At 45.7% G+C, this 18,192-nt stretch overlaps 1 protein-coding gene across 1 annotated transcript; it reads left to right on the top strand.

The window, feature by feature from the left end:
- The first annotated feature begins 376 nt into the window (after positions 1-376).
- LOC138297411 (uncharacterized) lies at positions 377-2,363 on the top strand. The gene is made up of 2 exons (XM_069236776.1): positions 377-900; positions 1,002-2,363. The coding sequence occupies exons 1-2, from the start codon at positions 418-420 to the stop codon at positions 1,629-1,631; spliced, it is 1,113 nt and encodes a 370-aa protein (XP_069092877.1). The 5' UTR covers positions 377-417; the 3' UTR covers positions 1,632-2,363.
- The last annotated feature ends 15,829 nt before the right edge of the window (positions 2,364-18,192 follow it).

The following is an 18,192-nucleotide window of genomic DNA, read 5'->3' on the forward strand; positions in this document are numbered from 1 at the left end:
ATACCTTTAATCACCATATTAAAAGTGACAGTTATCCCGCCCCGGAAATGACGTAATATCCGGTGGCTGGGACTTCCGTTGTCCCTGAAAGCCCTCCCCGGAAGTGACGTGTGTGCATGGGGGTGTCAATTGGGATGGGCCCTCATGGTGTCACGTGTTAGCCCTGTGTCTGGGTCCTAGCCCCTGGGTGATGGCCTATGAGCTGTGTAAAAAAGTATGACTTAGTGTTGTGCACGTGGTTTCAGAGCCTGAGAGGGACAGGTCTGGACATGTCAGACATTCATGCCCAAGTGCCAGTTAGGGGCCCTCATGGTGTCACGTGTTAGCTCCCCTTTTTTTGAAATGTTGCATATAAGGAGCTGGTTAGAACCGGCTGTCAAACCGTGAACCAGGGTTGAAACAGTTTGGCAAGGTGCCATGAAGAGATACAATCCGATCGCAAGAAAAGCAGCCTCCTCAGGGGCCCTGAACACTATTGGTAGATATTACCGGACCCTCGCCCCTCTTACGATGGATGAGAATGCACAACAGGATGTCCCTGCCACCCAAGATACCGATGTTACCGGTTTTGAAGAGGAACTTTGCTACCGGCTTGAAAAGCTCAACCTCAAGGCTGTGTCGACCCAGATATCCCCTATTAAGGGGCCCGACAGCGACAGCAATGCCTCGAAAGATGAATTAAGTGTTGCATCTAACTTCATAGACATTGAAGATGTTGAAGAATGTGTAGCACCACCGAATTCGCCCATCTATGAAGACATGGGCGACCAGGAGGCCACCGAGTCAGAGGCCGTTATTGTACAGCCGTCAGGTGTAAGCTCCGGCACTGTTTCTGCCCCAATGGACCTCTGCGACTCCCAGGATTTCAGAGGAGCCTCTGAGTGTGATGCGAATATGGAGGTTGGTAATGACAGTTTTGTTATTTTTTTTTTTATGTCTGTATACTCTAATGTCATACATTTAACTAATAATGTGTCTTGTGCTTTCTGTTTGAACCCTAGAACGTAGCTGAAGAAAGTGAGCCTCTAGAAGGGTCAACTCCAAAGGTTAACGCCGTAAATTTTTACTGCTTATGCTGTTCCAGACAGTCTGGAAGTGTTACAAGCCAGAACAAAGAGCCTCGTAAGAAATGTGTCTGCACCTACACTAGCCGCGATTTTGAAAAGGAAGCTCCGGGCGTACCCTGGGCCACCATATGGCCAGTTAAAGGTTTTGCAGCGGCCGCTGTGAACGCCTGTGTTAAACGGGATTATTATGATCTTTGTTACGGGCATAAAATTAATGCGCCTCAACAGGATGCTCATGAATGTTTATACGATGCATACACACCAAGAATAATTCGCCACATTTGTAGTCGGATAGACCCTCACCGGTTATATAGGTTGTTAAGGGTTGTGTATGGGCTGTCGGCTGTGAAGAAAGGTGTCCACAGTGATATGATTAAGGTCTTGGCTGCGGCTGTCAATGAGATCCGATACGCTGCTGAGCCCTGCTCAAAACTCGACCGCATGCATGGTATGTGTCCCCACTTTGACATAAGTATGTTAGAACGGGTTATAAAAAGACGAATGTGTGACATTTATCATAAAAACAGAAGAATGAAGTCTCTAGCCCCACGAAAGCTGTTTTAGAAAAAATAAAATAAATTAATTAATTTAAAAAAAAAAAAAAAAAGTAGACCATGAATGTGTTACTTAACGCTCCATACTTACTCACTTTTAGGCGGGGAATCCGGGTATCGAGATGCAAGATGCCTATGAGTTACAACCGGGCTACATCTGTATCGGGAGATTGATTTTTGTGCTGGTTAAAGAAAGAATAGCTGAAATACATCCTATGACTCTGCGGTATCTGAACATTTCGGAACCTTCAGCCTTGTTGCAATGTAGCAGTCATTTGTGTATCGCCAAGTGGTGTATCAATGGGCGGCTAAACGCATCTGTTGAATGCCGGACCTCGGACAAAGACCACATTCGAGAGTTAAGACTTTCACCTGAGACGGGGATACACGAGGCGTTGGTGAACATGACTGAAGATTATGTCACAAATAAAGGTTCGGAATGGTCCTGGTTAGAACTGTATGAACTGTTGAATTTTGTCAGTATCCTGAGTGTTCAGAGTTATAGGCATGGGGAGCGGGAAGTCCTGTCTAGAGCTATTGAGAGTATAGCCATAAAAATATCAAAGTTTGTGACGCTTAGCGTTTGTGAAAGGCCATACTCTGAGTAACATGTGTAGTGGGGGTTGTACTATGTATACGTTTGTAAAAAGACCACAGCGGTCCAGCGTTATGACATCTATAAACTCTGTAGCACAAAATGTCAAATACCCGTTGGTTGTGTAGCCCAGCACCATTTTTTATGTTTTTCATGTTTAATAAAATGACCTTACACAAAACAAGCGTCTTTCATTTCGTGGTGTTGGTGGTGGGAGACAACATGACGGATGCGGATTTAAGGAAGCTTAATTACGATAAACATGGGGTTGGAAGTTTCGGAGGTTCCGAAGCTCTATTTAGAAGGGCTCGAGCTGAAAATGAATCTGTAAAACGTGCCAGTGTGAAGACTTGGTTAGCTGGGGAAGAGGCTTATTCGCTGCACAAACCTGCCAGGAGGCGCTTTAAGAGGCGGGCCACAGTTGTTAACGCACAGCTCGATTATCAGTGGCAAGCCGACATAATCAGTCTTCAAGATCTAGCAAAACATAACGATGGCGCCATGTATATATTAACCGTCATAGATGTCTTGTCCAAATACGCCTATGCAGAGGCATTAAACGATAAAAGTGGTACCAGCGTTACAGCTGCTTTTAAAGACATCTTCGCTAGCGGGCGTGTGCCCCAGAAACTACAAACAGACGCCGGAAAGGAATTTTTAAACAAACATTTCCAAAAATTATTAGACCTGCACGCTGTTCAACATTTTGTAACGCACACAGAGGTAAAGGCTGCTGTTGTAGAGCGTTTTAACCGTACTTTAAAGTCGAAGATGTGGCGATATTTCACCGCCAACAACACCTACAGATACGTGGATGTTCTAAAGGCTTTTATAGATGTTTATAACGCCACCTACCACAGGACAATCAAAATGGCCCCTGTTAAGGTAACAAGGGATAATTCGTTAACGGTGTGGAGAACGGTGTACGGCGGGCGTCTCACGCCGAAGGTCAAGAAACCGAATTTAAAAGAAGGGGATCATGTCAGGGTTTCAAAGTTGAAGGGGGTCTTCACCAAAGGCTACCAGCAAACATTCAGCGATGAGATATTCATAGTGGAAAGTGTGCAGCTTAAAGAAGGGATATATATTTACAGGTTAAAAGACTACGCTGGGGAAGAGGTATCGGGTGTCTTTTACACCGAAGAGTTGCAAAAGGTGCCCTACGATCCGAACAGGGTGTACAGGGTTGAAAAGGTTCTGAAAAGGAAAGGGAGCGGTGTCCGGAGACAGGCGTTGGTCAAATGGCGTGGGTGGCCCGAGAAATTTAACAGTTGGGTCCTGGCCAGCTCATTGCACGTTGTGTGAGGTCAAGCTGTAAGCGCCATGATGGAGAACTCCCCTTTTTATATCACGCTGCCATCCAATGCTTCGAAGGACATGTTCCCAGACAATCAGATTTCGAGTTATACGGTGAAACTTGCAAAACCAGTGGATTTGAAAGGTCCGTGGGAGGTGGCACTAACGGAAATACAGTACCCTAGAACTTGGAATACCTTTACAAAGGCCGATGTTAAATTTCATATAAAGCGCCCTCAGGATACCCTGACCTATCACCTGTCTTTCCCACACGGCTATTACCCCACCGTAGCGGCGGTAGTCGAGGCCATCAACAAAACTATAGGCAGCATCGAGACGTATGCGAATATATATCTGGTGTTGGATTACGTTAGAAGAAAAGTGTTTCTTAAAGCCCCTGAGCTCAGTACTGTGTTTAAATGTAGTGGTAAATTACAGCGGGTTTTAGGGACAGTACAACATCAACAGAGGCAGGTGGATCCAGACCCTACATGTCCCGATATTAACGGAGGCTTTTATACACTCTACGTTTATAGCGATATTGTAGAGCCGCAGAGGGTCGGGGACAGTTATTCACCTCTGTTGAGGTGGGTCCCTGTGCAGGGCGAAAATAACACAATGGTTAATATACAACATCACAAACTCGACTATGTTGCAATTTCTAAAAACCATTTTGACACTATAACCATCATGGTGTACAACGATCAGTCGGAGACGGTTGCCTTTAAATACGGGAAAGTTATTGTCAAGCTTCATTTAAGGCCACGGCGCGAAGGTGACTATTAGACAGCTGCAATGGTCATCATGAAAACCTACGGGGATCCCTCTATGTACCGGGACTATTATAGAGTTCAGGCGGGGTATGGAGGCCCCCAGCCCTACTTTCAAGGGGCTCCGGTTATGTATGGGGCGGGATTGGGTGGTTTCTTCCGGAGCATGTTTAGGAGAGCCATTTCCTTTTTGAGAAGAGGGTTCGAAATTGCAAAACCTCATGTTAAAGCGGCTGCTACAAACATCGCCCAGGATGTCGTGGGTCGTGTAACGTCTGCGGTAGCTGAACGCATGAATAGACAGCCCCAAGAAGGAGCGGGGTTGCTGTATAAAGCGCATGGTGGTGTTAAAAGGAAGCGCAGGGCTTCGAGGCGTCGGGGTCCACCAAGGCCCTATAAGAAGCGCCGGACTACTTCAAAAGGCCCTCACAAAAGAAGAGCCGTAAGACGGAAGAGATCGACCAGGAAGAAGAGAACTCGTTCTAGTGCGAATATTTTTTAAAACATCGATCATGGCCTTCGTACACTGTGCATCGGGTGAATGCGCCAAATCTGAGTTAGATCTGTTTTCTCTCAAACCCACACAGACTAGCATTGAAAACAGTTTTTTCATGGAAGTGTCGCCGATGGCCGCTCTGACACCCCTTGCACCGATAGAGTTTTATGTGTCGGGGTCCACGTATATGTACCTTGATCTCAACAACACTCTCCTGCACCTCGTCTGTAAAATAACCAAAGCGAACGGTGACAACATCGAGGATGATGCTAGAGTGGCCCCGATAGCCTATCCCATCGCAACAATGTTTAATCAAGTGGACATTAACCTAGGCGATCGCCTTGTCACACAGAGTGATAACATGTATGCCTACAGGGCATACATAGAGAGTATTCTAAATTATAGTCGGGATGCGCTGGACACACATCTTTCAGCGGGGCTCTTCTACCGAGATACCGAAGCGCATTTGGAGAACACGGCTTTGGACGGTGACAATGAGGGATTTAAAAAAAGAGCCAGCTTCGTCGCCGGCAGTAGGCATTTTGACCTCCTGGGACGCGTACATTCAGACCTTTTCTTCCAAGACAAACTGTTAGTCAACGGTATCGATCTTAAGATCAAACTCAATCGTAACAAAGACGCATTCTGTCTCATCAGCGGTGATGCACACCAGTATAAACTGGTTATATTGTCAGCGAGCCTGTTTGTAAAGAGAGTGAAAGTGTCCCCAAGTGTCAGACTGGCCCATGCTGAAGCTTTACAATTATCGAACGCCAAGTATGCCATTGAAAGAGTTGCTCTGAAGATATTCAGCATCCCCGCCGGAACCCGATTAACGCAGCAGCAGAATCTATTTCTGGGGCAATTACCGAAACTCATCATCATAGGGTTTGTGGACAATACCGCTTTTAGTGGCGCCTACAACTCAAACCCTTTCAACTTCAAACACTATGATATCAACTATGCTGCTCTGGTTCACGAGGGCGTCGTGATCCCCGCAAAACCTTTCACCCCGAATTTTGGAGCATCAAATTTTGTCCGGGAATATCTAGGACTGGTCTCGATAACGGGGAAACAGCTGAGGGACTCTGGAGTAGTTGTTTCAAGAGAAGGGTATGCTGCCGGCTACACTCTGTTTGCGTTCGACCTGACGCCGGACATGGAAGATGGCGACCATTACAACCTGATCAAAAACGGAAATCTAAAAGCGGAAATACGTTTTACACAGGCGCTGGCGGCCAATGTGAACATGGTTGTGTTCTCTGTATTCGACAGCGTTATCCAGGTCAACCACGCCCGTCAGCTTATGTTTGACTACCATTGAAAGAGTGTAAAATAAAAAAAATAAAAATTTTAATTTTTTTTAAAATATATAAAAATGGACACTACGGAGATACGGGACTTCTTAAGTAGACATAAACATGCTAAGAAATACTTTCTAGGGGTATACCGTAGCGATGGACTACCTGAAAAGATAGGTCCAGAAAGGCCCCGCACCCTCGTCTTTAACACCGATCCCCATTACAGGGGTGGTGCACATTGGGCGGCTCTGTTTCTGGATGTGGACAAGGTTATAGTGTTTGATAGTTTAGCCGAATTCCCTGAGCATGGTATTTATACAAAGCCGATATTCAAATATGTAAAAAAAGCATCACCCACTGTTGTGTATAATAAACTTCGGGTACAGGATCCTATGGCCATCACATGTGGGGAACATTGTATATACTTTATTAGTAAAATGTCTGAAGGTATAACGTTTAGAAATTTTTTAAATCTGTACTCAGACGATCTAGTAAACAACGATGATGTTGTTATGAAATATGTGAATGAAAACTCTAGGACAATGTCGCACGTTGTTAAAGCAGAATATGGTCTTTGTCAAAAGTGTAAGGTACTGTAAAGCTGTTATTTGTACTTATGTGTGCCTAAAATAAAAATAAAACATCTTAAACATACTTTCATCCGTGGCATTTTTTTTTTTAAGACACACTGCGCACATTCTCAAAGCATTTATAAACAAAAAGATGGCAGACTCCTGATGAAAATTTTAAAGTGTTTATTACAAGCATGTTTCAACACTAACATTTACAAAGTTAAACATATAAAATGAAGCATAATTTTTCGAACCGTAAAAACTTTTACAAAAACTGTACAAGTGTGCAAAATTAGAGCGGTAGCCAGGTGTTCATTTTGAATAGGCTCTTTTTAGGCTCCATAGGAAGAGCAGCACGGTTCCGAACGGGTGTTAGTTGTGGAAAGAAAGGTGGTGTCGATATAGCGGGCTCCTTGTAAAAACAGCTGGGGCCGGATCTTTTAATCTTTCAAGCTTACGGCGATTCTCTGCATTACCGATAATCGTGGAGGGAATGTTGAGTTCCGCAGCTGCACTTAGGAACTGCTCCCAGCCTCTAGGAGCGTCTTGTGTCGATAGGGTTTTACCATGTGTGAGACCCCGGACCAGATCATACATATGGGAACCAGCAATCGGCTGCCCTTTGTAAACGAATTCGCCCCGGTCGTTCCAGGTGGTCAAAACTTTAGTAGTAGTCATTTTACTGAGCAACATTTGAGCAGCCCCTCTATATTTCTGACTGATATTTTTTAAAAGGTCTAAGACAAAGGCATCCGTTGTGGTTGTGTGGCCTGTGTCTTGAGACACCATAGAGGGTCCTGGCTGCTGTTCAGCATCCGGGGTATACAGCGTCAGTTTGTTTTTTTCAGAGGTTAGCTGCTTGTAGTATTGTAGAAAGTTTTGAAGGGCTCCTGAGTAAAGCCCTGCTTTGTCGTGGGGTTTTAAATCAGTTCGGTTCAAAATGGCTTTGATTTCAGCATCGAGACGATGCGTTTCGTTTTTGCGTATGTCCCAGACATCCGTGGTAGAAGGGCCCAGATGTTCCAGTTGTTGCCGGGGTACGAGGTACATTTTGTGGGCGTGCTCCATCAGGACCTCGACAGTAGCCCTGTGATTAGGGGTATAGCTATACCTAGCAGCGACCCTATAAAACCGCCAGACTGTTTGACCAGTTTTCTTTTGGAAAGGAGCGATGCCCTCTTATTGCTGAGCTTCTTAATAATGTGGCGCTTCTTCTTCAGAACGCGGAACTGGCTTGTTGATATCGGGACATTACCTTTTAGGGTGTTTAGGGCTATTTCTGAAATGGCGGCCACTAGATCATCCGAGGCAGCGCAAAGGATTGCTTTTCTTTTAGAGGGGCTGGCTGTGATCAACATTTTTAGAAGGCCTAAATTACGCCGCAACCTCGCAGACATTGTGGTGTCCTTATATTACAAGGTTTAGAGTGTAAATGTTATAAGCATCTTTTTACTTGTTCTTTTTATAGGTTTTGGGCATTGTTTTAGGCGTGTAGGCGACTGGGAAGTCAGGGGGTAGTATGCCGGCTCGTAGTCTGTAGTCTTCAAGAGTGTTGGGTTTCAAATCCACCAGTAAGTAACCATGGGGTTTTGCTGTAGCATCGTTAAAGGCCTCCATGAAAAACGGGGTGTTTCCGGGGTACATTTGTTTAGCTATAATGGAGATCTGAAGTTTGTCTCTGGGGTTTTTAAATAAGACCAGGTATGAGGCGTTGAGAGTTATGGATCGGCTGCTCTTGCCCTTGTAAAACAGGTTCTGCACTATATAACATACGCTCAGATTACGGTGGTGTGAATATTGCGTAAAAGCCCTGCTCAATCTCGGGGTGGTCCCCGCCTTCACGCATGAGGTCATCCACCACGACCATGTTTACAAGTTGTTTTGGTAGCAAATCATCGTCGTTGAGATTATCGGGGATACCCTCTATAAACCGAATGTGAGGGAACTTTAGGGTGAGCTCCGTGTAAAGATCCTGCCAGCATGAATAAAGCCACACAATGTTGTTTGGGGTCTGAGATAAAACACCAGGAGCATTTTCTAGCAGTTTCTTTATAAAAAAACTTTTACCGCTGTTGGAGGGACCTGCTAAAACGCAGGAGAATGGGTGTTGTAGTCTAGTGTCCATGTCTGGGTGGAGTTCGCGCCTCTAATGTCATTTAGTAACCGTAAGGCAGTGTTTTGTAGTCAGATGTGAGGACCCGTTTGTCAAACACTACTTTAAGGTTTTATACATCGGTTGGGTTGTAATTTCCCATTTTTTCTTGGATCTGACAATGCTCGGCTGGTTTACAACAATGGCTTTGCTATTTTTGTGATCGCTCGAGGCGGAGTATTCGTGCACCAGACCCTTCAGACTGTCAAATTTTATTTTAATCGTATTGTTTACGTTTAAAGTGATACCTTTGACTTTCATGCAAACCTTGTTGTTTGAGGTCTTATAACTGTACGTCTTAGGGCCTGATGAGGTAAATTCCTGTATATACTCCCCCTTTTCGAGCTCGCTGGTCAAATCCCCTAGATAATCACCCAGCGGAGGATCTTCATCACCCTTTTTACTCACAAAGATAACCGAGTCAGTGTCATGGTACAAACACCGTTCCTGAAGCTTGTCCAGCAACCTGTAAAGCTCTAGCCTGGCGTGAGCGGTTGTGAAGCAGGCTATAAAGATGTTTATATTGTTACACGTTGTGGGGTACTCTTTGGCGTATTTCCAGCATAGAACGGCCGTCTCGTCGTCAATAAATTCACAACTGGATATGTCATAAACAGGTGTGAATATGTACTTAAAAAGCTCATCTGGATCTGTGACGATGGAAGTGTTTGACAAATTGGTACGTTGTGCGAACTTTCCCCACAAGGAATTGAGACAGAGCTTAGCTAGCTGACGGCGGGCGGGGTTAACCTTAATGAACGCCGGTCTCAGTTTAATACCCTCGCGAGATTTGTAATCAGCGATATACTTTTTCTTTGAGGGCTCATTGACACACCATTCTGGATACCCCGAGGCCTCCTGCTTGTCTCTGAGAAACAAGTTGATGTACTCAGAAAAGAGCTGGGTTGTTGTGTTTGGAAAGTGCCAGACTTCCAGGATTTTACCTAGGCGATACCCTTTCTCTAGGGCCGTCTGCACCTCGATGGTGCACCATGTCCCCTCCAGCACCCTCTGCTCATCACTATGCCGACACTCGCTAAGCTGTTTACTTTCAACGCAGGTACGGCATAGGGGGAACATTAGCTTACCCTCGACTCTATAAGGGAGCACCGGAAAGTAAAGTTTCCGCGGTGGGTGAATCTGACACTTAATGATTCCAAAGTACTCTTTGAGAGGTTTAAAGTTCTGGTATATGATTGTAGGATGGCCCATAGGGTACAACTTCACCTTGTTCACAAACGGATACAGACTGGTGAAGTCGTAGTAATGTATTTTCTCACCAGGGCCAGCTACACGGTACAATTGAATGGCGTTTGTACGCCCGCCGAATAAGGCGTCACGGGGTTCCAGCGGTGAAGGTAACTGCTGGCTCTTAATAAAAGTGCTCAGTTCACCATCTTTCGATAGCTCAGTTACCCAATCATGTTCCCATAGAGTTCTCAAAACAAACCCACAACTCTCAATATACTGCGCCTTCGCCATAGTCCTGCGGTGCAGATGTTCAAACGAGGTTCCCTGCAGTCTATTAAACTCATGGGGCTTGTAACACTGAGGGCAGCCATGGTAAAAACACCCGTTGAACTCAAAGGCCGTTGGTACGCCGTTAATTAATGCATACCCGTCTAGATAGTAGCGACCCAGCCGGTATTCGCCACCCTGCAGAGCGTGCTGAATGAAGATGCTCTCACGCGCAGAGACGTACATGAGCCACTGAATAGAGGGGGTGGAGTAACGTTTCTGCTTGCCGTTATAGAGGTCGGGTGGTACTAAGGCGATAGTTTCAGGCAATAAAAACATGTGTTTATAAATAGACATGCACATTGAAGCCAGAGTAATGTTTTGAAATGGGTCCAGGTATACAGTTATTTTTTTTTTTACTCTTGAGTGATTCGGTTTCAACAAACAGGACCCGCTTTGTCATCGCCACCACAACATCTCTGAAAAGGTTGCATGCTTTTCGCAATATCATAACATCCGCCTGACAGTATGCTTTCAATTCAGTTTGAAAATGAAACCATTTTTCACGGTTTTCATCGTACCACTGTAGAAAACTCTCTTTTTCAGAGGGCATCATGTACTCGCAACCATAACTGTCGGGCGGAGGCATAGGGCCGCTGTAATTCTGATTAGCCCAGGTGTTAAAAAAGTGAGGGAAATAACCTTTACAGCCTTCAAACCCAAAGGCTTTTGGCAGTTTGCTCAACTTCATGGGCAGAAAATTCAAGGTGTCTATGAACCTAATGTCAAAAGGTACAACCTTAAGCAGCATTAGTTTGGAACCTTGGGTTATGAGACTAATGGGCAACTTTTCATGTATCAGGTCACGGATAATGAAGAATGAGTCATATGCTTTGGAGTTGTGAGCCAGAAATGTAAAATCCTGGTATCAAGGTTGCATGAACGTGATGAGGAAATCATTCACGCAGGACCGTCCTTCAAACTCCCAGCTCTCATCACCTGTTAGATGGTGGGCGTAAATATAGTTTGGCTGGTGCACACCCGTCTCTTGCGTACACTCTATATCAAAGACGATATAGTCTTCTGTTTTTTTTGGGTAGTGACTTCTGAGCATGTAACACTCATGTGTTGTTCCGGCTATAAAAGCAACGGTACACCTAGGGCATTCCATGCCTTTACATTCATGGTCGACAGGTTTATAGCGACCGCACGCCCCACAGTCGGCTTTAAGAACACAATGGGCTAGGCCGATGTGCGTGATTAAGCAGTCTTGCGACCGACAAAACAGCTTACACTTTCTGCAGTTCACTTTCTGAGCACTGTCATTGACACAACCGTCCCTCTGACACATTTTACAGTGAAATTCACACTGGTGTTTGGTCCGATTGTTGTATATATGATCGCAATGCTCGCACACATACTTGGCCCCTAGAAAACCCTTCAGGTTCAAGACACCGTAAAAGTGGTTTTCATGATGCAACACATACACGGTCTTGTTTTTCACACTTTCATTGGTAGTGAAGTACTTCCAAGAACCGGCGTGGTATAGAACTTTAACCGTCACGGCAAAGTGGTTCTCAAAAAGGCCCAGATCCCCAAAACCGACCATTTTGTCAGTCGGTATCTGAAGTGCCTCATGTGCCGCTACAGCCATCGACATAATGACGGCGTCTGGGGTAGAGCGGTCCATCAATAAACCCGCAATGCTTGCGGCCAGACACATGTTGGTAGCTCCGGTATTAAAATCGAGCAACCACCGAGATTTCTTGCCAATGATTTTACTGTACATAACGCTCTTTAAGGCTCTGGAAGCACCACCCTCGCGACCCCTAACAACGAGGGCGATGATTCTAAAGGACCCGTACGCCAATAATTCAGCCTTGCTCTGTAAAAGTTTAGATAGGTTTTCTAAAAACGTTACAGCGTCAAACACATCCCGAGATGACCGTCTGGTAAACAGGGGACTATTGAGACCCTGTCCCTGAAAACGCATCTGAAAGAAATCATTAGGACCCACATCGTGTAACAATCGTTCGATTAGCGCTTGCACAGCCTGATGTATAGCTATAATGCCATGATCTGAGGAGTGTAGGCGATCTAGGTTAACAAACCTAAACTCCTCATAGTGCTCTGTAGCGTTAAACCGCTCTACAACTCGACTATACCGTCTCACACTTTCCATAAATACTGGTTCTGAAGCCTCAGTTTGAGAATTACTGGTTGTTGGAGAGCTCACAGGGGTATGGTTAGATGTAGATGTGTTTTTAGACCTTCTGGTAACGCAGAGTCTGGCTTTCTTTAACTTTTTTATTACAGCCTTGCGTTTTCTAGAGCTACCAAGCCACTTTGGCTTCTTATGGGCCCATCTGGTTTTTGGTAACTGTCCCCCGCCGATCTGAACAATATTTGTGTTGTTTACAAATGGTGACACTGACCCTACACCTACTTCGGCTGGGGCTCCTCCAGACTGCTTAAGGCTGAGACGGCTCGGACCGCCACCCCCAGAGGACCTGTAAAGACCAACAGCACCTCCTAACTCTATATTTTGAGGTCTTATGGGTGCTGGTTTTGGGGGTTGACATGACCTCTGACTATTGAGCGCTCGTAAAACTCTTAGAGCTCTACTAAGTAGGTGCTGTGGCTTCTTTTCATATTTAGACCTATGGCCCATTGTACTGGTAAAGGTACCTCTAACATTCCCCGTGTATGTACGCGCGCCTAGTCATGATGGTATGTTACCCATGGCTATAACTGTTGAAGCGCAAGTTTGGGCCATTGTGTTTCTACACCGAGCCATCAGCTGTCTTAAAGCCTTTATGCTAGCTCTGGATGTCGCTATATTACCGTCGTTCTTACACAGTTTTAAAGTTTTTAGACGGAGCTGGCATTTTAATTGTCTGAACGACTGATGGATTTCTTTAATGTAGCTGTCTAGAACTCTAGCACGGTTTGAAAGGTTGGTTTCAAGGCTCGAACTTATGACATTAGAGGTATGATTGCCAACTCCCTGAGCCACCCCGGTTATAGGACAATGGCTGGCGTTATCACCACCACTCACTGTTGCTGGACCAGGGCGGGACGTAAAAACAGGGTTCCAGTGTGAACACCCCGGAGTTTGAGAGTCCTGATCATCGCTCGAGGGTGTTCCAAAACTCTGATTTTGCGTTCCGCTACACCCTATACTGCTTTCGGGGTATATTGATGAGGATGGTGAAGACCATTGCGCACGGGCACTTGGCGCAGGACTGGTGGGGTCGTATGCCCCCGGGGGTGTATCGGGGGACATCAGACATGGGGATGCCGGGGCTTCAGAACTTTGGGTAGTACCAGCTAGAGCCTTAAGAAGCTCTATACAGTGGGAGTAGGGATCCTCTGCAGGGTGATCATTTTCCATGGAGGGGTCACATAACACAGAGGGGATAGTTGTACACCCTATAGGGGTTGGGGTGTGGCCAGACACCCCGGTATTAGAACTCTGGGCCCTAGGGGGAGCCGGTTGTACCTTAACAACATTTTTAAAAGACAGGTCTAAAGGTCCAGATTGCAGCTCTGGGGTCTGGAACTTCTTCCTACGACTCTTTAAGGACAACCGATTTATTTTAGGACTGTTGCACTGTTTTGGGGACCCTCCAGAGACCTCACACGGTACAAACAGTTGGGCGTTTCGTGTTGTACGATTGATACTGTCCGTTTGCCCATGCCCCATCCCCGGGATAGCTGTTGCAGAAGTGTTCGCTGTACTAGGCATTCCCTTTATGACGGTTGGTGTGGGGCCGTTAAGAGTTGTACCTGGACCATGATTGTGAACCAGAGCAGCATAGTTGATATCATAGTGTTTGAAGTTGAAAGGGTTTGAGTTGTAGGCGCCACTAAAAGCGGTATTGTCCACAAACCCTATGATGATGAGTTTCGGTAACTGCCCCAGAAATAGATTCTGCTGCTGCGTTAATCGGGTTCCGGCGGGGATGCTGAATATCTTCAGAGCAACTCTTTCAATGGCATACTTGGCGTTCGATAATTGTAAAGCTTCAGCATGGGCCAGTCTGACACTTGGGGACACTTTCACTCTCTTTACAAACAGGCTCGCTGACAATATAACCAGTTTATACTGGTGTGCATCACCGCTGATGAGACAGAATGCGTCTTTGTTACGATTGAGTTTGATCTTAAGATCGATACCGTTGACTAACAGTTTGTCTTGGAAGAAAAGGTCTGAATGTACGCGTCCCAGGAGGTCAAAATGCCTACTGCCGGCGACGAAGCTGGCTCTTTTTTTAAATCCCTCATTGTCACCGTCCAAAGCCGTGTTCTCCAAATGCGCTTCGGTATCTCGGTAGAAGAGCCCCGCTGAAAGATGTGTGTCCAGCGCATCCCGACTATAATTTAGAATACTCTCTATGTATGCCCTGTAGGCATACATGTTATCACTCTGTGTGACAAGGCGATCGCCTAGGTTAATGTCCACTTGATTAAACATTGTTGCGATGGGATAGGCTATCGGGGCCACTCTAGCATCATCCTCGATGTTGTCACTGTTCGCTTTGGTTATTTTACAGACGAGGTGCAGGAGAGTGTTGTTGAGATCAAGGTACATATCCGTGGACCCCGACACATAAAACTCTATCGGTGCAAGGGGTGTCAGAGCGGCCATCGGCGACACTTCCATGAAAAAACTGTTTTCAATGCTAGTCTGTGTGGGTTTGAGAGAAAACAGATCTAACTCAGATTTGGCGCATTCACCCGATGCACAGTGTACGAAGGCCATGATCGATGTTTTAAAAAATATTCGCACTAGAACGAGTTCTCTTCTTCCTGGTCGATCTCTTCCGTCTTACGGCTCTTCTTTTGTGAGGGCCTTTTGAAGTAGTCCGGCGCTTCTTATAGGGCCTTGGTGGACCCCAACGCCTCGAAGCCCTGCGCTTCCTTTTAACACCACCATGCGCTTTATACAGCAACCCCGCTCCTTCTTGGGGCTGTCTATTCATGCGTTCAGCTACCGCAGACGTTACACGACCCACGACATCCTGGGCGATGTTTGTAGCAGCCGCTTTAACATGAGGTTTTGCAATTTCGAACCCTCTTCTCAAAAAGGGCATGGCTCTCCTAAACATGCTCCGGAAGAAACCACCCAATCCCGCCCCATACATAACCGGAGCCCCTTGAAAGTAGGGCTGGGGGCCTCCATACCCCGCCTGAACTCTATAATAGTCCCGGTACATAGAGGGATCCCCGTAGGTTTTCATGATGACCATTGCAGCTGTCTAATAGTCACCTTCGCGCTGTGGCCTTAAATGAAGCTTGACAATAACTTTCCCGTATTTAAAGGCAACCGTCTCCGACTGATCGTTGTACACCATGATGGTTATAGTGTCAAAATGGTTTTTAGAAATTGCAACATAGTCGAGTTTGTGATGTTGTATATTAACCATTGTGTTATTTTCGCCCTGCACAGGGACCCACCTCAACAGAGGTGAATAACTGTCCCCGACCCTCTGCGGCTCTACAATATCGCTATAAACGTAGAGTGTATAAAAGCCTCCGTTAATATCGGGACATGTAGGGTCTGGATCCACCTGCCTCTGTTGATGTTGTACTGTCCCTAAAACCCGCTGTAATTTACCACTACATTTAAACACAGTACTGAGCTCAGGGGCTTTAAGAAACACTTTTCTTCTAACGTAATCCAACACCAGATATATATTCGCATACGTCTCGATGCTGCCTATAGTTTTGTTGATGGCCTCGACTACCGCCGCTACGGTGGGGTAATAGCCGTGTGGGAAAGACAGGTGATAGGTCAGGGTATCCTGAGGGCGCTTTATATGAAATTTAACATCGGCCTTTGTAAAGGTATTCCAAGTTCTAGGGTACTGTATTTCCGTTAGTGCCACCTCCCACGGACCTTTCAAATCCACTGGTTTTGCAAGTTTCACCGTATAACTCGAAATCTGATTGTCTGGGAACATGTCCTTCGAAGCATTGGATGGCAGCGTGATATAAAAAGGGGAGTTCTCCATCATGGCGCTTACAGCTTGACCTCACACAACGTGCAATGAGCTGGCCAGGACCCAACTGTTAAATTTCTCGGGCCACCCACGCCATTTGACCAACGCCTGTCTCCGGACACCGCTCCCTTTCCTTTTCAGAACCTTTTCAACCCTGTACACCCTGTTCGGATCGTAGGGCACCTTTTGCAACTCTTCGGTGTAAAAGACACCCGATACCTCTTCCCCAGCGTAGTCTTTTAACCTGTAAATATATATCCCTTCTTTAAGCTGCACACTTTCCACTATGAATATCTCATCGCTGAATGTTTGCTGGTAGCCTTTGGTGAAGACCCCCTTCAACTTTGAAACCCTGACATGATCCCCTTCTTTTAAATTCGGTTTCTTGACCTTCGGCGTGAGACGCCCGCCGTACACCGTTCTCCACACCGTTAACGAATTATCCCTTGTTACCTTAACAGGGGCCATTTTGATTGTCCTGTGGTAGGTGGCGTTATAAACATCTATAAAAGCCTTTAGAACATCCACGTATCTGTAGGTGTTGTTGGCGGTGAAATATCGCCACATCTTCGACTTTAAAGTACGGTTAAAACGCTCTACAACAGCAGCCTTTACCTCTGTGTGCGTTACAAAATGTTGAACAGCGTGCAGGTCTAATAATTTTTGGAAATGTTTGTTTAAAAATTCCTTTCCGGCGTCTGTTTGTAGTTTCTGGGGCACACGCCCGCTAGTTAAAAGCAGCTGTAACGCTGGTACCACTTTTATCGTTTAATGCCTCTGCATAGGCGTATTTGGACAAGACATCTATGACGGTTAATATATACATGGCGCCATCGTTATGTTTTGCTAGATCTTGAAGACTGATTATGTCGGCCTGCCACTGATAATCGAGCTGTGCGTTAACAACTGTGGCCCGCCTCTTAAAGCGCCTCCTGGCAGGTTTGTGCAGCGAATAAGCCTCTTCCCCAGCTAACCAAGTCTTCACACTGGCACGTTTTACAGATTCATTTTCAGCTCGAGCCCTTCTAAATAGAGCTTCGGAACCTCCGAAACTTCCAACCCCATGTTTATCGTAATAAAGCTTCCTTAAATCCGCATCCGTCATGTTGTCTCCCACCACCAACACCACGAAATGAAAGACGCTTGTTTTGTGTAAGGTCATTTTATTAAACATGAAAAACATAAAAAATGGTGCTGGGCTACACAACCAACGGGTATTTGACATTTTGTGCTACAGAGTTTATAGATGTCATAACGCTGGACCGCTGTGGTCTTTTTACAAACGTATACATAGTACAACCCCCACTACACATGTTACTCAGAGTATGGCCTTTCACAAACGCTAAGCGTCACAAACTTTGATATTTTTATGGCTATACTCTCAATAGCTCTAGACAGGACTTCCCGCTCCCCACGCCTATAACTCTGAACACTCAGGATACTGACAAAATTCAACAGTTCATACAGTTCTAACCAGGACCATTCCGAACCTTTATTTGTGACATAATCTTCAGTCATGTTCACCAACGCCTCGTGTATCCCCGTCTCAGGTGAAAGTCTTAACTCTCGAATGTGGTCTTTGTCCGAGGTCCGGCATTCAACAGATGCGTTTAGCCGCCCATTGATACACCACTTGGCGATACACAAATGACTGCTACATTGCAACAAGGCTGAAGGTTCCGAAATGTTCAGATACCGCAGAGTCATAGGATGTATTTCAGCTATTCTTTCTTTAACCAGCACAAAAATCAATCTCCCGATACAGATGTAGCCCGGTTGTAACTCATAGGCATCTTGCATCTCGATACCCGGATTCCCCGCCTAAAAGTGAGTAAGTATGGAGCGTTAAGGGCCATATTTATACTCCGTTTGCGCCGAAATTGCGTCGTTTTTTTTTACGCAATTTCGACGCAAAACTAACGCCAA

The sequence above is a fragment of the Pleurodeles waltl genome, chromosome 5, assembly GCF_031143425.1.
Source record: "Pleurodeles waltl isolate 20211129_DDA chromosome 5, aPleWal1.hap1.20221129, whole genome shotgun sequence".
NCBI lineage: Eukaryota > Metazoa > Chordata > Amphibia > Caudata > Salamandridae > Pleurodeles > Pleurodeles waltl.